Raw genomic sequence first — 18,629 nt, 5'->3', positions numbered from 1 at the left:
CATATTCCCTTTCATATTTCCTTCATATGTTTGTTCATTCATGCTGTGTTTCATGAATCATCTGCCTGTACTTACAGACATCATTGCAGTCAGCACTTTGTACATTATCTGCAGATTTTTTGTCTGTCATTTGACCTTTGTTATCTTCTCTTCTCAGATCCCTTTAAATACAGTTATTATTATTTCTAGGAGTTTTTTCCCAGCAGTTTCTCATTTTATTCTGGCTGTGCTATTGGTTTCAGATTTTTTATGTCAGAGTGTTGATTTATTCATGTTGGTCAACCTACGATGTATATTCATGTTGGTCGACCTACGATGTATATTCATGTTGGTCGACCTACGATGTATATTCATGTTGGTCAACCTACGATGTATATTCATGTTGGTCGACCTACGATGTATATTCATGTTGGTCGACCTACGATGTATATTCATGTTGGTCGACCTACGATGTATATTCATGTTGGTCGACCTACGATGTATATTCATGTTGGTCGACCTACGATGTATATTCATGTTGGTCGACCTACGATGTATATTCATGTTGGTCGACCTACAATGTGTATTCATGTTGGTCGACCTACAATGTGTATTCATGTTGGTTGACCTACGATGTATATTCATGTTGGTCGACCTACAATCTAAATTCATGTTGGTTGACCTACAATCTAAATTCATGTTGGTTGACCTACAATTCATCTATTCATGTTGGTCGATCTACAATGTATATTCTTGTTGGTCGACCTACATTGTGTATTCAACAAACTTTTTTATCAGATTTTGTTATCAGGCTATTTCTATGAAATTTTCCGATCTCATTTACTACCCTATGAAGTCCTCCGATCTCATCTACTACCCTATGAAATCCTCCAATCTCATCTACTACCCTATGAAATCCTTCAACCTCATCTACTACCCTATGAAATCCTTCAACCTCATCTACTACCCTATGAAATCCTTCAATCTCATCTACTACCCTATGAAATCCTTCAATCTCATCTACTACCCCATGAAATCCTTCAATCTCATCTACTACCCTATGAAATCCTTCAATCTCATCTACTACCCTATGAAATCCTCCAATCTCATCTACTACCCTATGAAATCCTTCAATCTCATCTGCTACCCTATGAAATCCTCCAATCTCATCTACTACCCTATGAAATCCTTCAATCTCATCCACTACCCTATAAAATCCTCCAACCTCATCTACTACCCTATGAAATCCTTCAACCTCATCTACTACCCTATGAAATCCTTCAACCTCATCTACTACCCTATGAAATCCTTCAACCTCATCTACTACCCTATGAAATCCTCCAATCTCATCTACTACCCTATGAAATCCTTCAACCTCATCTACTACGCTATGAAATCCTTCAACCTCATCTACTACCCTATGAAATCCTTCAACCTCATCTACTACCCTATGAAATCCTTCAACCTCATCTACTACCCCATGAAATCCTTCAATCTCATCCACTACCCTATGCAATCCTTCAACCTCATCTACTACCCCATGAAATCCTTCAACCTCATCTACTACCCTATGAAATCCTTCAATCTCATCTACTATCCTATGAATTCCTCCAATCTCATCTAATATCCTATGAAATCCTCCAATCTCATCTACTACTCTATGAAATCCTTCAATCTCATCTACTATCCTATGAAATCCTCCAATCTCATCTACTACCCTATGAAATCCTCCAATCTCATCTACTACTCTATGAAATCCTTCAATCTCATCTACTATCCTATGAAATCCTCCAATCTCATCTACTACCCTATGAAATCCTTCAATCTCATCTACTACCCTATGAAATCCTTCAACCTCATCTACTACCCTATGAAATCCTTCAATCTCATCTACTACCCTATGAAATCCTCCAATCTCATCTACTACCCTATGAAATCCTTCAATCTCATCTACTACCCTATGAAATCCTTCAATCTCATCTACTACCCTATGAAATCCTTCAATCTCATCTACTACCCTATGAAATCCTTCAATCTCATCTACTACCCTATGAAATCCTTCAATCTCATCTACTACCCTATGAAATCCTTCAACCTCATCTACTACCCTATGAAATCCTTCAATCTCATCTACTACCCTATGAAATCCTTCAATCTCATCTACTACCCTATGAAATCCTTCAATCTCATCTACTACCCCATGAAATCCTTCAACCTCATCTACTACCCCATGAAATCCTTCAGTCTCATCTACTACCCTATGCAATCCTTCAACCTCATCTACTACCCTATGAAATCCTTCAATCTCATCTACTACCCTATGAAATCCTCCAATCTCATCTACTACCCCATGAAATCCTTCAATCTCATCTACTACCCTATGAAATCCTTCAACCTCATCTACTACCCTATGAAATCCTTCAACCTCATCTACTACCCTATGAAATCCTTCAATCTCATCTGCTACCCTATGAAATCCTTCAATCTCATCTACTACCCTATGAAATCCTTCAATCTCATCTACTACCCTATAAAATCCTTCAATCTCATCTACTACCCTATGAAATCCTTCAACCTCATCTACTACCCCATGAAATCCTTCAATCTCATCTACTACCCTATGAAATCCTTCAATCTCATCCACTACCCTATGAATTCCTCCAATCTCATCTACTACCCTATGAAATCCTTCAACCTCATCTACTACCCTATAAAATCCTCCAATCTCATCTACTACCCTATGAAATCCTCCAATCTCATCTACTACTCTATGAAATCCTTCAATCTCATCTACTACCCTATGAAATCCTTCAATCTCATCTACTACCCTATGAAATCCTTCAATCTCATCTACTACCCTATGAAATCCTTCAATCTCATCTACTATCCTATGAATTCCTCCAATCTCATCTAATATCCTATGAAATCCTCCAATCTCATCTACTACCCTATGAAATCCTTCAATCTCATCTAATATCCTATGAAATCCTCCAATCTCATCTACTACTCTATGAAATCCTCCAATCTCATCTACTACCCTATGAAATCCTTCAACCTCATCTACTACCCTATGAAATCCTTCAACCTCATCTACTACCCCATGAAATCCTTCAATCTCATCTACTACCCTATGAAATCCTTCAATCTCATCCACTACCCTATGAATTCCTCCAATCTCATCTACTACCCTATGAAATCCTTCAACCTCATCTACTACCCTATAAAATCCTTCAATTTCATCTACTACCCTATGAAATCCTTCAATCTCATCTACTACCCTATGAAATCCTTCAACCTCATCTACTACCCCATGAAATCCTTCAATCTCATCTACTACCCTATGAAATCCTTCAATCTCATCCACTACCCTATGAATTCCTCCAATCTCATCTACTACCCTATGAAATCCTTCAACCTCATCTACTACCCTATAAAATCCTTCAATCTCATCTACTACCCTATAAAATCCTTCAATCTCATCTACTACCCTATGAATTCCTCCAATCTCATCTACTACCCTATGAAATCCTTCAATCTCATCTACTACCCTATGAAATCCTTCAATCTCATCTACTATCCTATGAATTCCTCCAATCTCATCTAATATCCTATGAAATCCTCCAATCTCATCTACTACCCTATGAAATCCTTCAATCTCATCTAATATCCTATGAAATCCTCCAATCTCATCTACTACTCTATGAAATCCTCCAATCTCATCTACTACCCTATGAAATCCTTCAACCTCATCTACTACCCTATGAAATCCTTCAACCTCATCTACTACCCCATGAAATCCTTCAATCTCATCTACTACCCTATGAAATCCTTCAATCTCATCCACTACCCTATGAAATCCTCCAATCTCATCTACTACCCTATGAAATCCTTCAACCTCATCTACTACTCTATGAAATCCTTCAATCTCATCTACTACCCTATGAAATCCTTCAACCTCATCTACTACCCTATGAAATCCTTCAACCTCATCTACTACCCTATGAAATCCTTCAACCTCATCTACTACCCTATGAAATCCTCCAATCTCATCTACTACCCTATGAAATCCTTCAACCTCATCTACTACCCTATGAATTCCTCCAATCTCATCTACTACCCTATGAAATCCTTCAATCTCATCTACTACCCTATGAAATCCTTCAATCTCATCTACTACCCTATGAAATCCTTCAATCTCATCTACTACCCTATGAAATCCTTCAACCTCATCTACTACCCTATGAAATCCTTCAATCTCATCTACTACCCTATGAAATCCTTCAATCTCATCTACTACCCTATGAAATCCTTCAATCTCATCTACTACCCCATGAAATCCTTCAACCTCATCTACTACCCCATGAAATCCTTCAGTCTCATCTGCTACCCTATGAAATCCTTCAATCTCATCTACTACCCTATGCAATCCTTCAACCTCATCTACTACCCTATGAAATCCTTCAATCTCATCTACTACCCTATGAAATCCTCCAATCTCATCTACTACCCCATGAAATCCTTCAATCTCATCTACTACCCTATGAAATCCTTCAACCTCATCTACTACCCTATGAAATCCTTCAACCTCATCTACTACCCTATGAAATCCTTCAATCTCATCTGCTACCCTATGAAATCCTTCAATCTCATCTACTACCCTATGAAATCCTTCAATCTCATCTACTACCCTATAAAATCCTTCAATCTCATCTACTACCCTATGAAATCCTTCAACCTCATCTACTACCCCATGAAATCCTTCAATCTCATCTACTACCCTATGAAATCCTTCAATCTCATCCACTACCCTATGAATTCCTCCAATCTCATCTACTACCCTATGAAATCCTTCAACCTCATCTACTACCCTATAAAATCCTCCAATCTCATCTACTACCCTATGAAATCCTCCAATCTCATCTACTACTCTATGAAATCCTTCAATCTCATCTACTACCCTATGAAATCCTTCAATCTCATCTACTACCCTATGAAATCCTTCAATCTCATCTACTACCCTATGAAATCCTTCAATCTCATCTACTATCCTATGAATTCCTCCAATCTCATCTAATATCCTATGAAATCCTCCAATCTCATCTACTACCCTATGAAATCCTTCAATCTCATCTAATATCCTATGAAATCCTCCAATCTCATCTACTACTCTATGAAATCCTCCAATCTCATCTACTACCCTATGAAATCCTTCAACCTCATCTACTACCCTATGAAATCCTTCAACCTCATCTACTACCCCATGAAATCCTTCAATCTCATCTACTACCCTATGAAATCCTTCAATCTCATCCACTACCCTATGAATTCCTCCAATCTCATCTACTACCCTATGAAATCCTTCAACCTCATCTACTACCCTATAAAATCCTTCAATTTCATCTACTACCCTATGAAATCCTTCAATCTCATCTACTACCCTATGAAATCCTTCAACCTCATCTACTACCCTATGAAATCCTTCAACCTCATCTACTACCCTATGAAATCCTCCAATCTCATCTACTACCCTATGAAATCCTTCAACCTCATCTACTACCCTATGAATTCCTTCAATCTCATCTACTACCCTATGAAATCCTTCAATCTCATCTACTACCCCATGAAATCCTTCAACCTCATCTACTACCCCATGAAATCCTTCAGTCTCATCTACTACCCTATGCAATCCTTCAACCTCATCTACTACCCTATGAAATCCTTCAATCTCATCTACTACCCTATGAAATCCTCCAATCTCATCTACTACCCTATGAAATCCTTCAACCTCATCTACTACCCTATGAAATCCTTCAACCTCATCTACTACCCTATGAAATCCTTCAATCTCATCTGCTACCCTATGAAATCCTTCAATCTCATCTACTACCCTATGAAATCCTTCAATCTCATCTACTACCCTATAAAATCCTTCAATCTCATCTACTACCCTATGAATTCCTCCAATCTCATCTACTACCCTATGAAATCCTTCAATCTCATCTACTACCCTATGAAATCCTTCAATCTCATCTACTACCCTATGAAATCCTTCAATCTCATCTACTATCCTATGAATTCCTCCAATCTCATCTAATATCCTATGAAATCCTCCAATCTCATCTACTACCCTATGAAATCCTTCAATCTCATCTAATATCCTATGAAATCCTCCAATCTCATCTACTACTCTATGAAATCCTCCAATCTCATCTACTACCCTATGAAATCCTTCAACCTCATCTACTACCCTATGAAATCCTTCAACCTCATCTACTACCCCATGAAATCCTTCAATCTCATCTACTACCCTATGAAATCCTTCAATCTCATCCACTACCCTATGAATTCCTCCAATCTCATCTACTACCCTATGAAATCCTTCAACCTCATCTACTACCCTATAAAATCCTCCAATCTCATCTACTACCCTATGAAATCCTCCAATCTCATCTACTACTCTATGAAATCCTTCAATCTCATCTACTACCCTATGAAATCCTTCAATCTCATCTACTACCCTATAAAATCCTTCAATCTCATCTACTACCCTATGAAATCCTTCAATCTCATCTACTACCCTATGCTCCATGGAATTGAATAATCTTCCATCTGTTTATGTTTCTGAATAATCTTGGTGAAAGAATTGCAAGACGTTGACCTTATGTTTTCCGTTCCAATATCTACGATGCTCTGTAATATGGTTTTTTGCCAAGTTAGAATCGACCGACCTGCCCCGATACTTAGTAGTTTTGGTTTGTGTGAAAGCTCACTCAAAGCTTGTGCTTGCTTTTGCGAGAACCAATCCCTCTGCCGTTTTACAGCTGCTGAAAGTACATGTTCATTAGAAGTGAAGCATTGAGAAATGGTAACAGTAATGTCTATGAACGTTGTAAAGTATCGTTGTTCTGTTTTAAGGTGGTGGAACATGTCAGGCTCATGCCACGGATTGCTGTATCAGTGAGCCTAAGGGGAGTAGGGGAAGTAGCAGGTGATGCTGATGTGGAGCATGCTGTTAAAATGGATGCTAGAGTAAGGAGTGAGGAAAAATGGTTGCAAGTTAGCAAGGACCAGGAATATACAGTCGTTGTAAATCTAAGACGCACCAACAAGTTCAAGGTGAAATTATGAAACCCAACTTCGTTTTATAGCTTTTTGATTTTCTTAGTTACAATAAAATCATAACCAGTTTCTCACTGTATTTACAGAGGTCTCTCAGCGAAACAAAAGCGCTTTCTTGAGCTTAGCCAAAGCCAAAATATAAAGGCTGGGTCATTGTCAATGGCCATGTTGAGAGTGGAGAGTTGTGGGCCCTGAAAAGGGTTGGTTTTGTTAGAGGACAGACCTCTGTGTCTCTTTCTATTGTCACGCCTTATATGGCAGGTGAGTCTTATCTATAAACAAGCTGCTTGCGAATTCTTTAGGAATCACGTAACATCACCCAGAAGTTGAACTACCTAATAAACACAAGCCTTGGTTTTAAAGTCTATACACACCTCGCCATATTTACGAGGATCTTCATCACCTCATTTTCTTTTCGTTGATCAATAGTTTAAATGGCTATTTACGCATGCTGGTGACTTTTCCTATAACTTTCAAAAGCTGACAAAATGTAACTAGAAATCTGTGGTTTTTGCATGTAGGTAGGCACATATTCACCATCTACGTCTTGAGTGATTCATACCTCGGCCTCGATCAACAGTTTGACCTTCACCTTGAAGTGACTGATGCTTAGGCGAGATCAACACACGATCGGAGAAGCAATGTACACTACACTTACATGGTTAAAGTAGCTATCAGCGTTTGCTTAATCTCGGTTTCTTCAGCGCATTAGAAATATTTTGCACATTATTCATGTCAATAGAGATTGTGTAGTGCTTATAATTGTGTGTTTCTTTAACTGTTCTCTTTGCTATAGCACAGCTGCTAATCGTCTAGCATAAACCGCTATGTTTATCAAATATCAAAGCATATATTATAATTGAGGAAAAACACAAACACTGGAGGGAATCATGTTTACAAAAACAAGCATTTATCTGCAACAAACAAAACTACGGCGTAAAAATAAACCTGCAATAAGTAAATCCAACCGAAGTCAGTTTTGCTTTTATTGTCTACGGCTTGTTTAGCTCAAACGCCTGAATTTTTTGTCTTTCTTTGCACTATCGGTGCGCCTTTAATAGGCGAGCTAACTGCCGTGGTCCTAAGGCTAAGGTTGTTAAGTACATAGTTGTGCTTTTCGATTGATTTCCCTTTTGTAAGTCCTCTGCTCTGCTTTGATGATTCAGTTTGGGGAGGTGTGTAGTCTGGAATAGTGCCAACTACGTCGTACGTCCATTGCATCTCTGACGTCTGCAACACAAGAACCAACCAGTTCATAAGCATGATTAAAATAAAAAATAAAAAGCAAAAAAGCATGGTGTACTGTAACAACAGTAGAATTATACGGCATAGAGCACCAAACATGGTGTACAGTAATAACAGTAGAATTATATGGCACAGAGCACCAAACATGGTTTACTGTAATAACAGTAAAATTATATGGCACAGAGCACCAAACATGGTGTACAGTAATAACAGTAGATCACCATGGCAGTTTAATAGTTATAGAGTTTTCAAACACGAATACAGAAAAATGAACAAGTAATAGGCATATCAACAAGTGCAGGGCTCATTTAAAATATGAACATAACTATAAATGTTGATTGGATTTTTAAATGTGTAACACGCAAGTAACAGTGCTTCTGCTCAATTTATTAACCCTTTGAACCCTGGTCGTTTTTGTCAATGCATGTCAGTAACCCTAAGCAATCTGTCCAGCGATTCTAAGTTTTTAAACTTTTATTAAATATAACGAAACATGCTCATAATACAATGATATTTAGTAAAACATTAGTAAAAAGGTCGAGCGACCCACAGCAAATGTCATCAAAAAAAAAAAACAGTGTGTCACCATTATTCGGGCCAAAACTATAAAAGTTCGTACGATTAAAAAAAACTCGTGAAAACATTCACAGTAGCATCATATCCATTGAGCACATGTTCATCATCATTTTGACTCAAAATATACTGGAAAATTATAGTTAGTATCATAAAAATCTTTATTTGCATCACAATCATTTGTGACTTACCAACAAACGAGTCGTACCAATTTTTTTGTGATACCATTCTAATAAAATTTGTTATTAAATCGAAGGAAGTAAAGATATTTGAAAATTGTTACAAATGGATGAGACATTTCTAGTAAAACATCCTGTGCAAGAATCAATCTGATTGGTTTACGCTGTTACTTGGAAACTGCCTTTGTAAACAAAGCCATGTGAATGCCAGAATTCCAGTCGTTACGGATTTTGACTCACACTGCGCAATGCCGGAAAATCGGTCGTTGGGGTTCAAAGGGTTAACTCTACAGGCGGGCCAGACGTTATTGATTTTATGACAGAGGCTGCGGGCGGATGAAAATTGAACCCGGGCCGCATTTGGCTCGCGGACCGGACTTTGGACATGTCTGATTTCTAAGGAGTGCTTCCATTTAGCCTTCCCAGCATCCCCACAGCATCCCCATAGCGTATCTAATTAATGTTTTGTTGTCATACTTAAACATAAATTTCTGCAAAATTTGTAAGCTGAGGAAATTTGTAAAAATAGCAACGAAAGTTGGCCAATTCCTGTATTGATAAATGATTAACGTCAACTTACATTTATGCAAAATATTACAACTGAATAATAATAATGCTTAATGTATTGAACAAGTGAGAGCATCCTTCAAGCTTGTCTGTTAATGTATCATGTACAACCAGCAGTGAATGCTGCTAAACACTATGTATCATGTACAACCAGCAGTGAATGCTGCTAAACACTATGTATCATGTACAGCCAGCAGTGAATGCTGCTAAACACTATGTATCATGTACAACCAGCAGTGAATGCTGCTAAACACTATGTATCATGTACAGCCAGCAGTGAATGCTGCTAAACACTATGTATCATGTACAACCAGCAGTGAATGCTGCTAAACACTATGTACCATGTATAACCAGCAGTGAATGCTGCTAAACAGTATGTATCATGTACAGCCAGCAGTAAATGCTGCTAAACACTATGTATCATGTACAACCAGCAGTGAATGCTGCTAAACACTGTGTACCATGTATAACCAGCAGTGAATGCTGCTAAACAGTATGTATCATGTACAGCCAGCAGTAAATGCTGCTAAACACTATGTATCATGTGCAACCAGCAATGAATGCTGCTAAACACTACGTATCATGTACAACCAGCCGTGAATGCTGCTAAACACTATGTATCATGTACAACCAGCAGTGAATGCTGCTAAACACTATGTATCATGTACAGCCAGCAGTGAATGCTGCTAAACACTATGTATCATGTACAACCAGCAGTGAATGCTGCTAAACACTATGTATCATGTACAACCAGCAGTGAATGCTGCTAAACACTACGTATCATGTACAGCCAGCAGTGAATGCTGCTAAACACTATGTATCATGTACAGCCAGCAGTGAATGCTGCTAAACAGACTTGAACAAACTAGACAGCATTCTGAATAGCACTGAGAACAGTTACTAATATTTGTCTCGGGTCCAAGAGGATGTAGTGTAGCCTATACTGACATAGTTTAGGTTACACTAACACAGTGTAGGTTACACTGACATAGTGTAGGTTACACTGACATAGTGTAGATTACACTGACATAGTGTAGGTTACACTGACATAGTGTAGGTTACACTGACATAGTGTAGATTACACTGACATAGTGTAGGTTACACTCACATAGTGTAGGTTGCACTCACATAGTGTAGGTTACACTGACATAGTGTAGGTTACACTGACATAGTGTAGGTTACACTGACATAGTGTAGGTTACACTGACATAGTGTAGGTTACACTCACATAGTGTAGGTTGCACTCACATAGTGTAGGTTACACTGACATAGTGTAGGTTACACTATGTCAGTGGAGATAATTGATTCAACTACAGATTATGTAAGAGAAGACAAACTGCATATATTTACTATAATCAAAATTTTTCCAAGTTATACTCTACTACGGTTTTAGTTGAAAATTTTTTCCTAAAAGTTGATTTTCTTTAAAAGTTGATTTTCTTTAAAAGTTGATTTTCTTTAAAAGTTGATTGTCTGTCCCAGAAATAGTTTTATAAATCGTTTGATTTTATTGAAGTTTTTTGCTGAGTTTTCAAGAACTTAATTTCACCATGGTCAATTATTATATGTGTATATATGTGTTATATGTTATATCCTGTTATATGTGTATTCCATGTTATCACACTCTGTTATATGTGTATTCCATGTTATCACACCCTGTTATATGTGTATTCCATGTTATCACACCCTGTTATATGTGTATTCCATGTTATCACACCCTGTTATATGTGTATTCCATGTTATCACACCCTGTTATATGTGTATTCCATGTTATCACAGCCTGTTATATGTGTATTCCATGTTATCACACCCTGTTATATGTGTATTCCATGTTATCACAGCCTGTTATATGTGTATTCCATGTTATCACACCCTGTTATATGTGTATTCCATGTTATCACAGCCTGTTATATGTGTATTCCATGTTATCACAGCCTGTTATATGTGTATTCCATGTTATCACACCCTGTTATATGTGTATTCCATGTTATCACAGCCTGTTATATGTGTATTCCATGTTATCACACTCTGTTATATGTGTATTCCATGTTATCACACCCTGTTATATGTGTATTCCATGTTATCACACCCTGTTATATGTGTATTCCATGTTATCACACCCTGTTATATGTGTATTCCATGTTATCACACCCTGTTATATGTGTATTCCATGTTATCACACCCTGTTATATGTGTATTCCATGTTATCACACCCTGTTATATGTGTATTCCATGTTATCACACCCTGTTATATGTGTATTCCATGTTATCACACCCTGTTATATGTGTATTCCATGTTATCACACCCTGTTATATGTGTATTCCATGTTATCACACCCTGTTATATGTGTATTCCATGTTATCACACCCTGTTATATGTGTATTCCATGTTATCACACCCTGTTATATGTGTATTCCATGTTATCACACCCTGTTATATGTGTATTCCATGTTATCACACCCTGTTATATGTGTATTCCATGTTATCACACCCTGTTATATGTGTATTCCATGTTATCACACCCTGTTATATGTGTATTCCATGTTATCACACTCTGTTATATGTGTATTCCATGTTATCACACCCTGTTATATGTGTATTCCATGTTATCACACCCTGTTATATGTGTATTCCATGTTATCACACCCTGTTATATGTGTATTCCATGTTATCACACCCTGTTATATGTGTATTCCATGTTATCACACCCTGTTATATGTGTATTCCATGTTATCACACCCTGTTATATGTGTATTCCATGTTATCACACCCTGTTATATGTGTATTCCATGTTATCACACCCTGTTATATGTGTATTCCATGTTATCACACCCTGTTATATGTGTATTCCATGTTATCACACCCTGTTATATGTGTATTCCATGTTATCACACCCTGTTATATGTGTATTCCATGTTATCACACCCTGTTATATGTGTATTCCATGTTATCACACCCTGTTATATGTGTATTCCATGTTATCACACCCTGTTATATGTGTATTCCATGTTATCACACCCTGTTATATGTGTATTCCATGTTATCACACCCTGTTATATGTGTATTCCATGTTATCACACCCTGTTATATGTGTATTCCATGTTATCACACCCTGTTATATGTGTATTCCATGTTATCACACCCTGTTATATGTGTATTCCATGTTATCACACCCTGTTATATGTGTATTCCATGTTATCACACCCTGTTATATGTGTATTCCATGTTATCACACCCTGTTATATGTGTATTCCATGTTATCACACCCTGTTATATGTGTATTCCATGTTATCACACCCTGTTATATGTGTATTCCATGTTATCACACCCTGTTATATGTGTATTCCATGTTATCACACCCTGTTATATGTGTATTCCATGTTATCACACCCTGTTATATGTGTATTCCATGTTATCACACCCTGTTATATGTGTATTCCATGTTATCACACCCTGTTATATGTGTATTCCATGTTATCACACCCTGTTATATGTGTAGGGTGATAATATCTTACATACATTTTTAATAGACTGATACAGTGAATGCAGCCATAATAATCAGAATCATCCATTTAGTTGAGCTCTAAAGTGATAATAGAGTTATCAACAAGTGGTTCACAATAAAATCGCATACCTGCACAACTAGTTTGCCTTTGTAAATTTTGCCATATTTGTTGGGTGTGAATGACACAATGAGTAAGGTACCCTGGTTATCAACAGGTGGAAGTTCTCCATTGCAAGGTGTCACTGTCAGCTCTGGATCGCTATTGCCAAGCATATAAGCTTGGTATGATGCAGGACACCTGTAATGGATGTCATGTGTAGTAGTGAGTGACTAATATCATTGTTATATTCTAGCAGCTGATGATTATGAAGTTTCATGTGTATTCAGATACATGTACATACACATACATGCGCATAAATACACATACATGCACATGCGTGTACATATATATATATATACATACACATGCATGTACATACAAATATATATACATATACTTGCATGTACATACATATACATGCACATGCATGTACATACATACACATACATACTTGGTTTGAGAAGTGAGTCTTATGCCCACACTAGAAGTCTTATTCAGACCAACCGCCTCCAGTTTTATCGTGTCATCAGCCATAGGTTCCGTGGCTACAAATTTTACTGGGAACTTCCACACTCCCCCTGTTGCTGATTTTATCACCAGCATAACATCATGTCTACAATGTTAAAATGGAGGTTACTTCATACAGGGAATCAAATGAAAGAACAATGGCTGGATAACATTACTTCTAGTTGCATTGATCTTGCCATAGATATCCAAGGACAGACCACTCTAGACACCAAATGAATCATCTACATATACAGTAAACAACTATATAAACTAACTAGCTGTACCACCCGGCGTTACCCGTGTAATAGAAGAGTATTTGTACAGAAAATTCATTTGTATTTAATATATAACAAAATTTGCCATTCTAACTTTCAAACTACATATCATTTAAAAAATAAAAACAACTGTAAAGGTTTTAAAACTTTGTCAAACAACTGTACCTTTCAAGCTAGTAGCCTGGCATAATGCCAATAAAAAATTCCACTAAGCTAGTTAATAAGGTTAGGCTTCCAATGACGGTAAGCCATGACTGAGTCTGCATTGTTGTTCAGCTCAGGTGTTCTAATAATAGCTATAGCCGGAAAACCTACAGACGGATCAACAGACGGGCTTTGAGAAATATATATATAGAAGCTGCCAAAGTGATAATAAGTAATTTTGTTACTAGCGTGAACAGAGCTGTAAAGGGTTTGTTGGGCACTACTGTTTCTACCTTCTATTTACCAACTCGTCAGCAGACGTATTTAGACTCACCTCATCTGTATATATGGAGCATACACAATGTTGAACACTAGAGTGACAACACCTGATTGGTTGTCTCGTTGCTGTCTGACCAATGAAAGAGCCACACAGTGTTCTAATGCATGTTGTTGTTCCGCACAAAAGTATTCCAGGTTGAAGGAGAACTGCTTGGCGACCAAAATTCCTGGAAATAGGAGAGTAGACTAGAATCTAATGCTCAAAACACATATTACTATTACTAGGTAAGTGTGTACATATTACTATTACTAGGTAAGTGTGTACATATTACTATTACAAGGTAAGTGTGTACATATTACTATTACAAGGTAAGTGTGTACATATTACTATTACTAGGTAAGTGTGTACATATTACTATTACTAGGTAAGTGTGTACATATTACTATTACAAGGTAAGTGTGTACATATTACTATTACTAGGTAAGTGTGTACATATTACTATTACTAGGTAAGTGTGTACATATTACTATTACTAGGTAAGTGTGTACATATTACTATTACTAGGTAAGTATGTACATATTACTATTACTAGGTAAGTGTGTACATATTACTATTACTAGGTAAGTGTGTACATATTACTATTACAAGGTAAGTGTGTACATATTACTATTACTAGGTAAGTATGTACATATTACTATTACTAGGTAAGTGTGTACATATTACTATTACTAGGTAAGTGTGTACATATTACTATTACTAGGTAAGTATGTACATATTACTATTACTAGGTAAGTGTGTACATATTACTATTACAAGGTAAGTGTGTACATATTACTATTACAAGGTAAGTGTGTACATATTACTATTACTAGGTAAGTGTGTACATATTACTATTACAAGGTAAGTGTGTACATATTACTATTACTAGGTAAGTATGTACATATTACTATTACTAGGTAAGTGTGTACATATTACTATTACTAGGTAAGTGTGTACATATTACTATTACTAGGTAAGTGTGTACATATTACTATTACTAGGTAAGTGTGTACATATTACTATTACTAGGTAAGTGTGTACATATTACTATTACTAGGTAAGTGTGTACATATTACTATTACTAGGTAAGTGTGTACATATTACTATTACTAGGTAAGTGTGTACATATTACTATTACTAGGTAAGTGTGTACATATTACTATTACTAGGTAAGTGTGTACATATTACTATTACTAGGTAAGTGTGTACATATTACTATTACTAGGTAAGTGTGTACATATTACTATTACTAGGTAAGTATGTACATATTACTATTACTAGGTAAGTGTGTACATATTACTATTACTAGGTAAGTGTGTACATATTACTATTACTAGGTAAGTGTGTACATATTACTATTACTAGGTAAGTGTGTACATATTACTATTACTAGGTAAGTGTGTACATATTACTATTACAAGGTAAGTGTGTACATATTACTATTACTAGGTAAGTGTGTACATATTACTATTACTAGGTAAGTGTGTACATATTACTATTACTAGGTAAGTGTGTACATATTACTATTACTAGGTAAGTGTGTACATATTACTATTACTAGGTAAGTGTGTACATATTACTATTACAAGGTAAGTGTGTACATATTACTATTACTAGGTAAGTGTGTACATATTACTATTACTAGGTAAGTGTGTACATATTACTATTACTAGGTAAGTGTGTACATATTACTATTACTAGGTAAGTGTGTACATATTACTATTACTAGGTAAGTGTGTACATATTACTATTACTAGGTAAGTATGTACATATTACTATTACTAGGTAAGTGTGTACATATTACTATTACTAGGTAAGTGTGTACATATTACTATTACTAGGTAAGTGTGTACATATTACTATTACTAGGTAAGTGTGTACATATTACTATTACTAGGTAAGTGTGTACATATTACTATTACAAGGTAAGTGTGTACATATTACTATTACTAGGTAAGTGTGTACATATTACTATTACTAGGTAAGTGTGTACATATTACTATTACTAGGTAAGTGTGTACATATTACTATTACTAGGTAAGTGTGTACATATTACTATTACTAGGTAAGTGTGTACATATTACTATTACAAGGTAAGTGTGTACATATTACTATTATTAGGTAAGTGTGTACATATTACTATTACTAGGTAAGTGTGTACATATTACTATTACTAGGTAAGTGTGTACATATTACTATTACTAGGTAAGTGTGTACATATTACTATTACTAGGTAAGTGTGTACATATTACTATTACTAGGTAAGTGTGTACATATTACTATTACTAGGTAAGTGTGTACATATTACTATTACTAGGTAAGTGTGTACATATTACTATTACAAGGTAAGTGTGTACATATTACTATTACTAGGTAAGTGTGTACATATTACTATTACTAGGTAAGTGTGTACATATTACGATTACTAGGTAAGTGTGTACATATTACTATTACTAGGTAAGTGTGTACATATTACTATTACTAGGTAAGTGTGTACATATTACTATTACAAGGTAAGTGTGTACATATTACTATTACTAGGTAAGTGTGTACATATTACTATTACTAGGTAAGTGTGTACATATTACTATTACTAGGTAAGTGTGTACATATTACTATTACTAGGTAAGTGTGTACATATTACTATTACTAGGTAAGTGTGTACATATTACTATTACTAGGTAAGTATGTACATATTACTATTACTAGGTAAGTGTGTACATATTACTATTACTAGGTAAGTGTGTACATATTACTATTACTAGGTAAGTATGTACATATTACTATTACTAGGTAAGTGTGTACATATTACTATTACTAGGTAAGTGTGTACATATTACTATTACAAGGTAAGTGTGTACATATTACTATTACTAGGTAAGTGTGTACATATTACTATTACTAGGTAAGTGTGTACATATTACTATTACAAGGTAAGTGTGTACATATTACTATTACTAGGTAAGTGTGTACATATTACTATTACTAGGTAAGTGTGTACATATGTGTGTATGTATATATGTATACAGCTGGGTAAGTGTGTACATATGTGTATATGTACAAAACTATTGTACATATTGTTATTGTTTATATATGTGCATATGTATATATGTATACACACCGTAAATCCTCGTGTATAAGCCACACCTGTGAACCTAAAATTTTGTTTAAAGGTTTGTCATACGGCTTATACCTGTAGCCTGAAAATTATACCTGTAAACTTTTCCTTGCACTTGGGTTAAGGTACTATCACAAGAGAATCTTGGCATTACATATAATGGAAAGATATATTTATAACTATATAAAATATTAATAAATTTAAACAAGATTTGTTATAAGAATAATTATGAATACATTATGAATTAACTGTAAAAATGTGCAAATGCAAAGAATAATTCATTTAACAATAAGATGCTAGGAAATAGCTAGTAATTGTACTGACGTTATGAGTCATGGTCACTGTCATGTAACATATGGAATCCACGCAACCCAATGAATGGAATCCAGCACTGGATTCCATTCATTTGGGTGTTTTTCATTAATTGAAAAACTGTGGCAGCAATTTGGTAGGTAGTCTCCAAAGCTACATTTACTGCTTTAAATTTAAACATGGCGTTGTATTTTACCCATCTTGTTAAAAGATATGCTCGCTGATTTGGTACTTGTTTACTGTAGATTAATTCGTTGAAGACGTAACGCATCCTCCGCAAAGGTAAGAACAGTTATTGGTCAATTACCACCATGTCAGCGTGTGACAGACAAGAGACAGTAGACTGCGAATGACTGCGTGGTTAAATGAAATTAAATGTGTTAATTTGACAAGGTGCAGCTTATACATACAGTACACCTGTCTCTAAAAAAAACCTTCAATGTTTGGTGTGCAGCCTAACATGGTTTTACAAGGATTTTTGATATGTACATAGATATACCGTATGTACATTTATATGAGTTATATATATACATACATGAGTTATATATATTATATATATGTATATACACGTATATACATTCATGAGTTATATACATACCTATATATACATTTATGAGTTATATATATATATACCTAGTTGGGAGCACTTGCTCCTGGACTGCCAAGATTAGTGACTACATATATTA

General features: G+C 35.7%; 2 protein-coding genes across 2 annotated transcripts in view; one reads left to right on the top strand and one right to left on the bottom strand.

The window, feature by feature from the left end:
* Positions 1-288: 288 nt before the first annotated feature.
* On the top strand, positions 289-7,711 carry LOC137404996 (activating signal cointegrator 1 complex subunit 3-like). The gene is made up of 4 exons (XM_068091222.1): positions 289-381; positions 6,895-7,095; positions 7,224-7,359; positions 7,620-7,711. The coding sequence occupies exons 1-4, from the start codon at positions 289-291 to the stop codon at positions 7,709-7,711; spliced, it is 522 nt and encodes a 173-aa protein (XP_067947323.1).
* A 344-nt stretch (positions 7,712-8,055) lies between these two features.
* Positions 8,056-18,629, bottom strand: part of LOC137404995 (cilia- and flagella-associated protein 47-like) — a 94,916-nt gene continuing 84,342 nt past the window's right edge. Inside the window, 4 exon segments of the mRNA XM_068091221.1 lie at positions 8,056-8,328; positions 13,298-13,466; positions 13,720-13,881; positions 14,529-14,700. Of these exon segments, the coding sequence (XP_067947322.1) occupies positions 8,107-8,328; positions 13,298-13,466; positions 13,720-13,881; positions 14,529-14,700 (725 nt within the window). The 3' untranslated portion in view covers positions 8,056-8,106.

The sequence above is a fragment of the Watersipora subatra genome, chromosome 9, assembly GCF_963576615.1.
Source record: "Watersipora subatra chromosome 9, tzWatSuba1.1, whole genome shotgun sequence".
Lineage (NCBI taxonomy): Eukaryota > Metazoa > Bryozoa > Gymnolaemata > Cheilostomatida > Watersiporidae > Watersipora > Watersipora subatra.
Note: the sequence above shows the minus strand (reverse complement) of the source record. Positions and strands in the feature narration are given on the sequence as shown.

What these genes read in the sequence shown, in the direction of transcription:
- LOC137404996 (XM_068091222.1), top strand. Translation starts at nt 289, where the DNA reads ATGTATATTCATGTTGGTCGACCTACGATGTATATTCATGTTGGTCGA. An exon ending in AACCTACGATGTATATTCAT is followed by an intron (nt 382 to 6,894) that starts GTTGGTCGACCT and finishes TTCTGTTTTAAG; the next exon opens with GTGGTGGAACATGTCAGGCT. An exon ending in TGTCACGCCTTATATGGCAG is followed by an intron (nt 7,360 to 7,619) that starts GTGAGTCTTATC and finishes TTTTGCATGTAG; the next exon opens with GTAGGCACATATTCACCATC.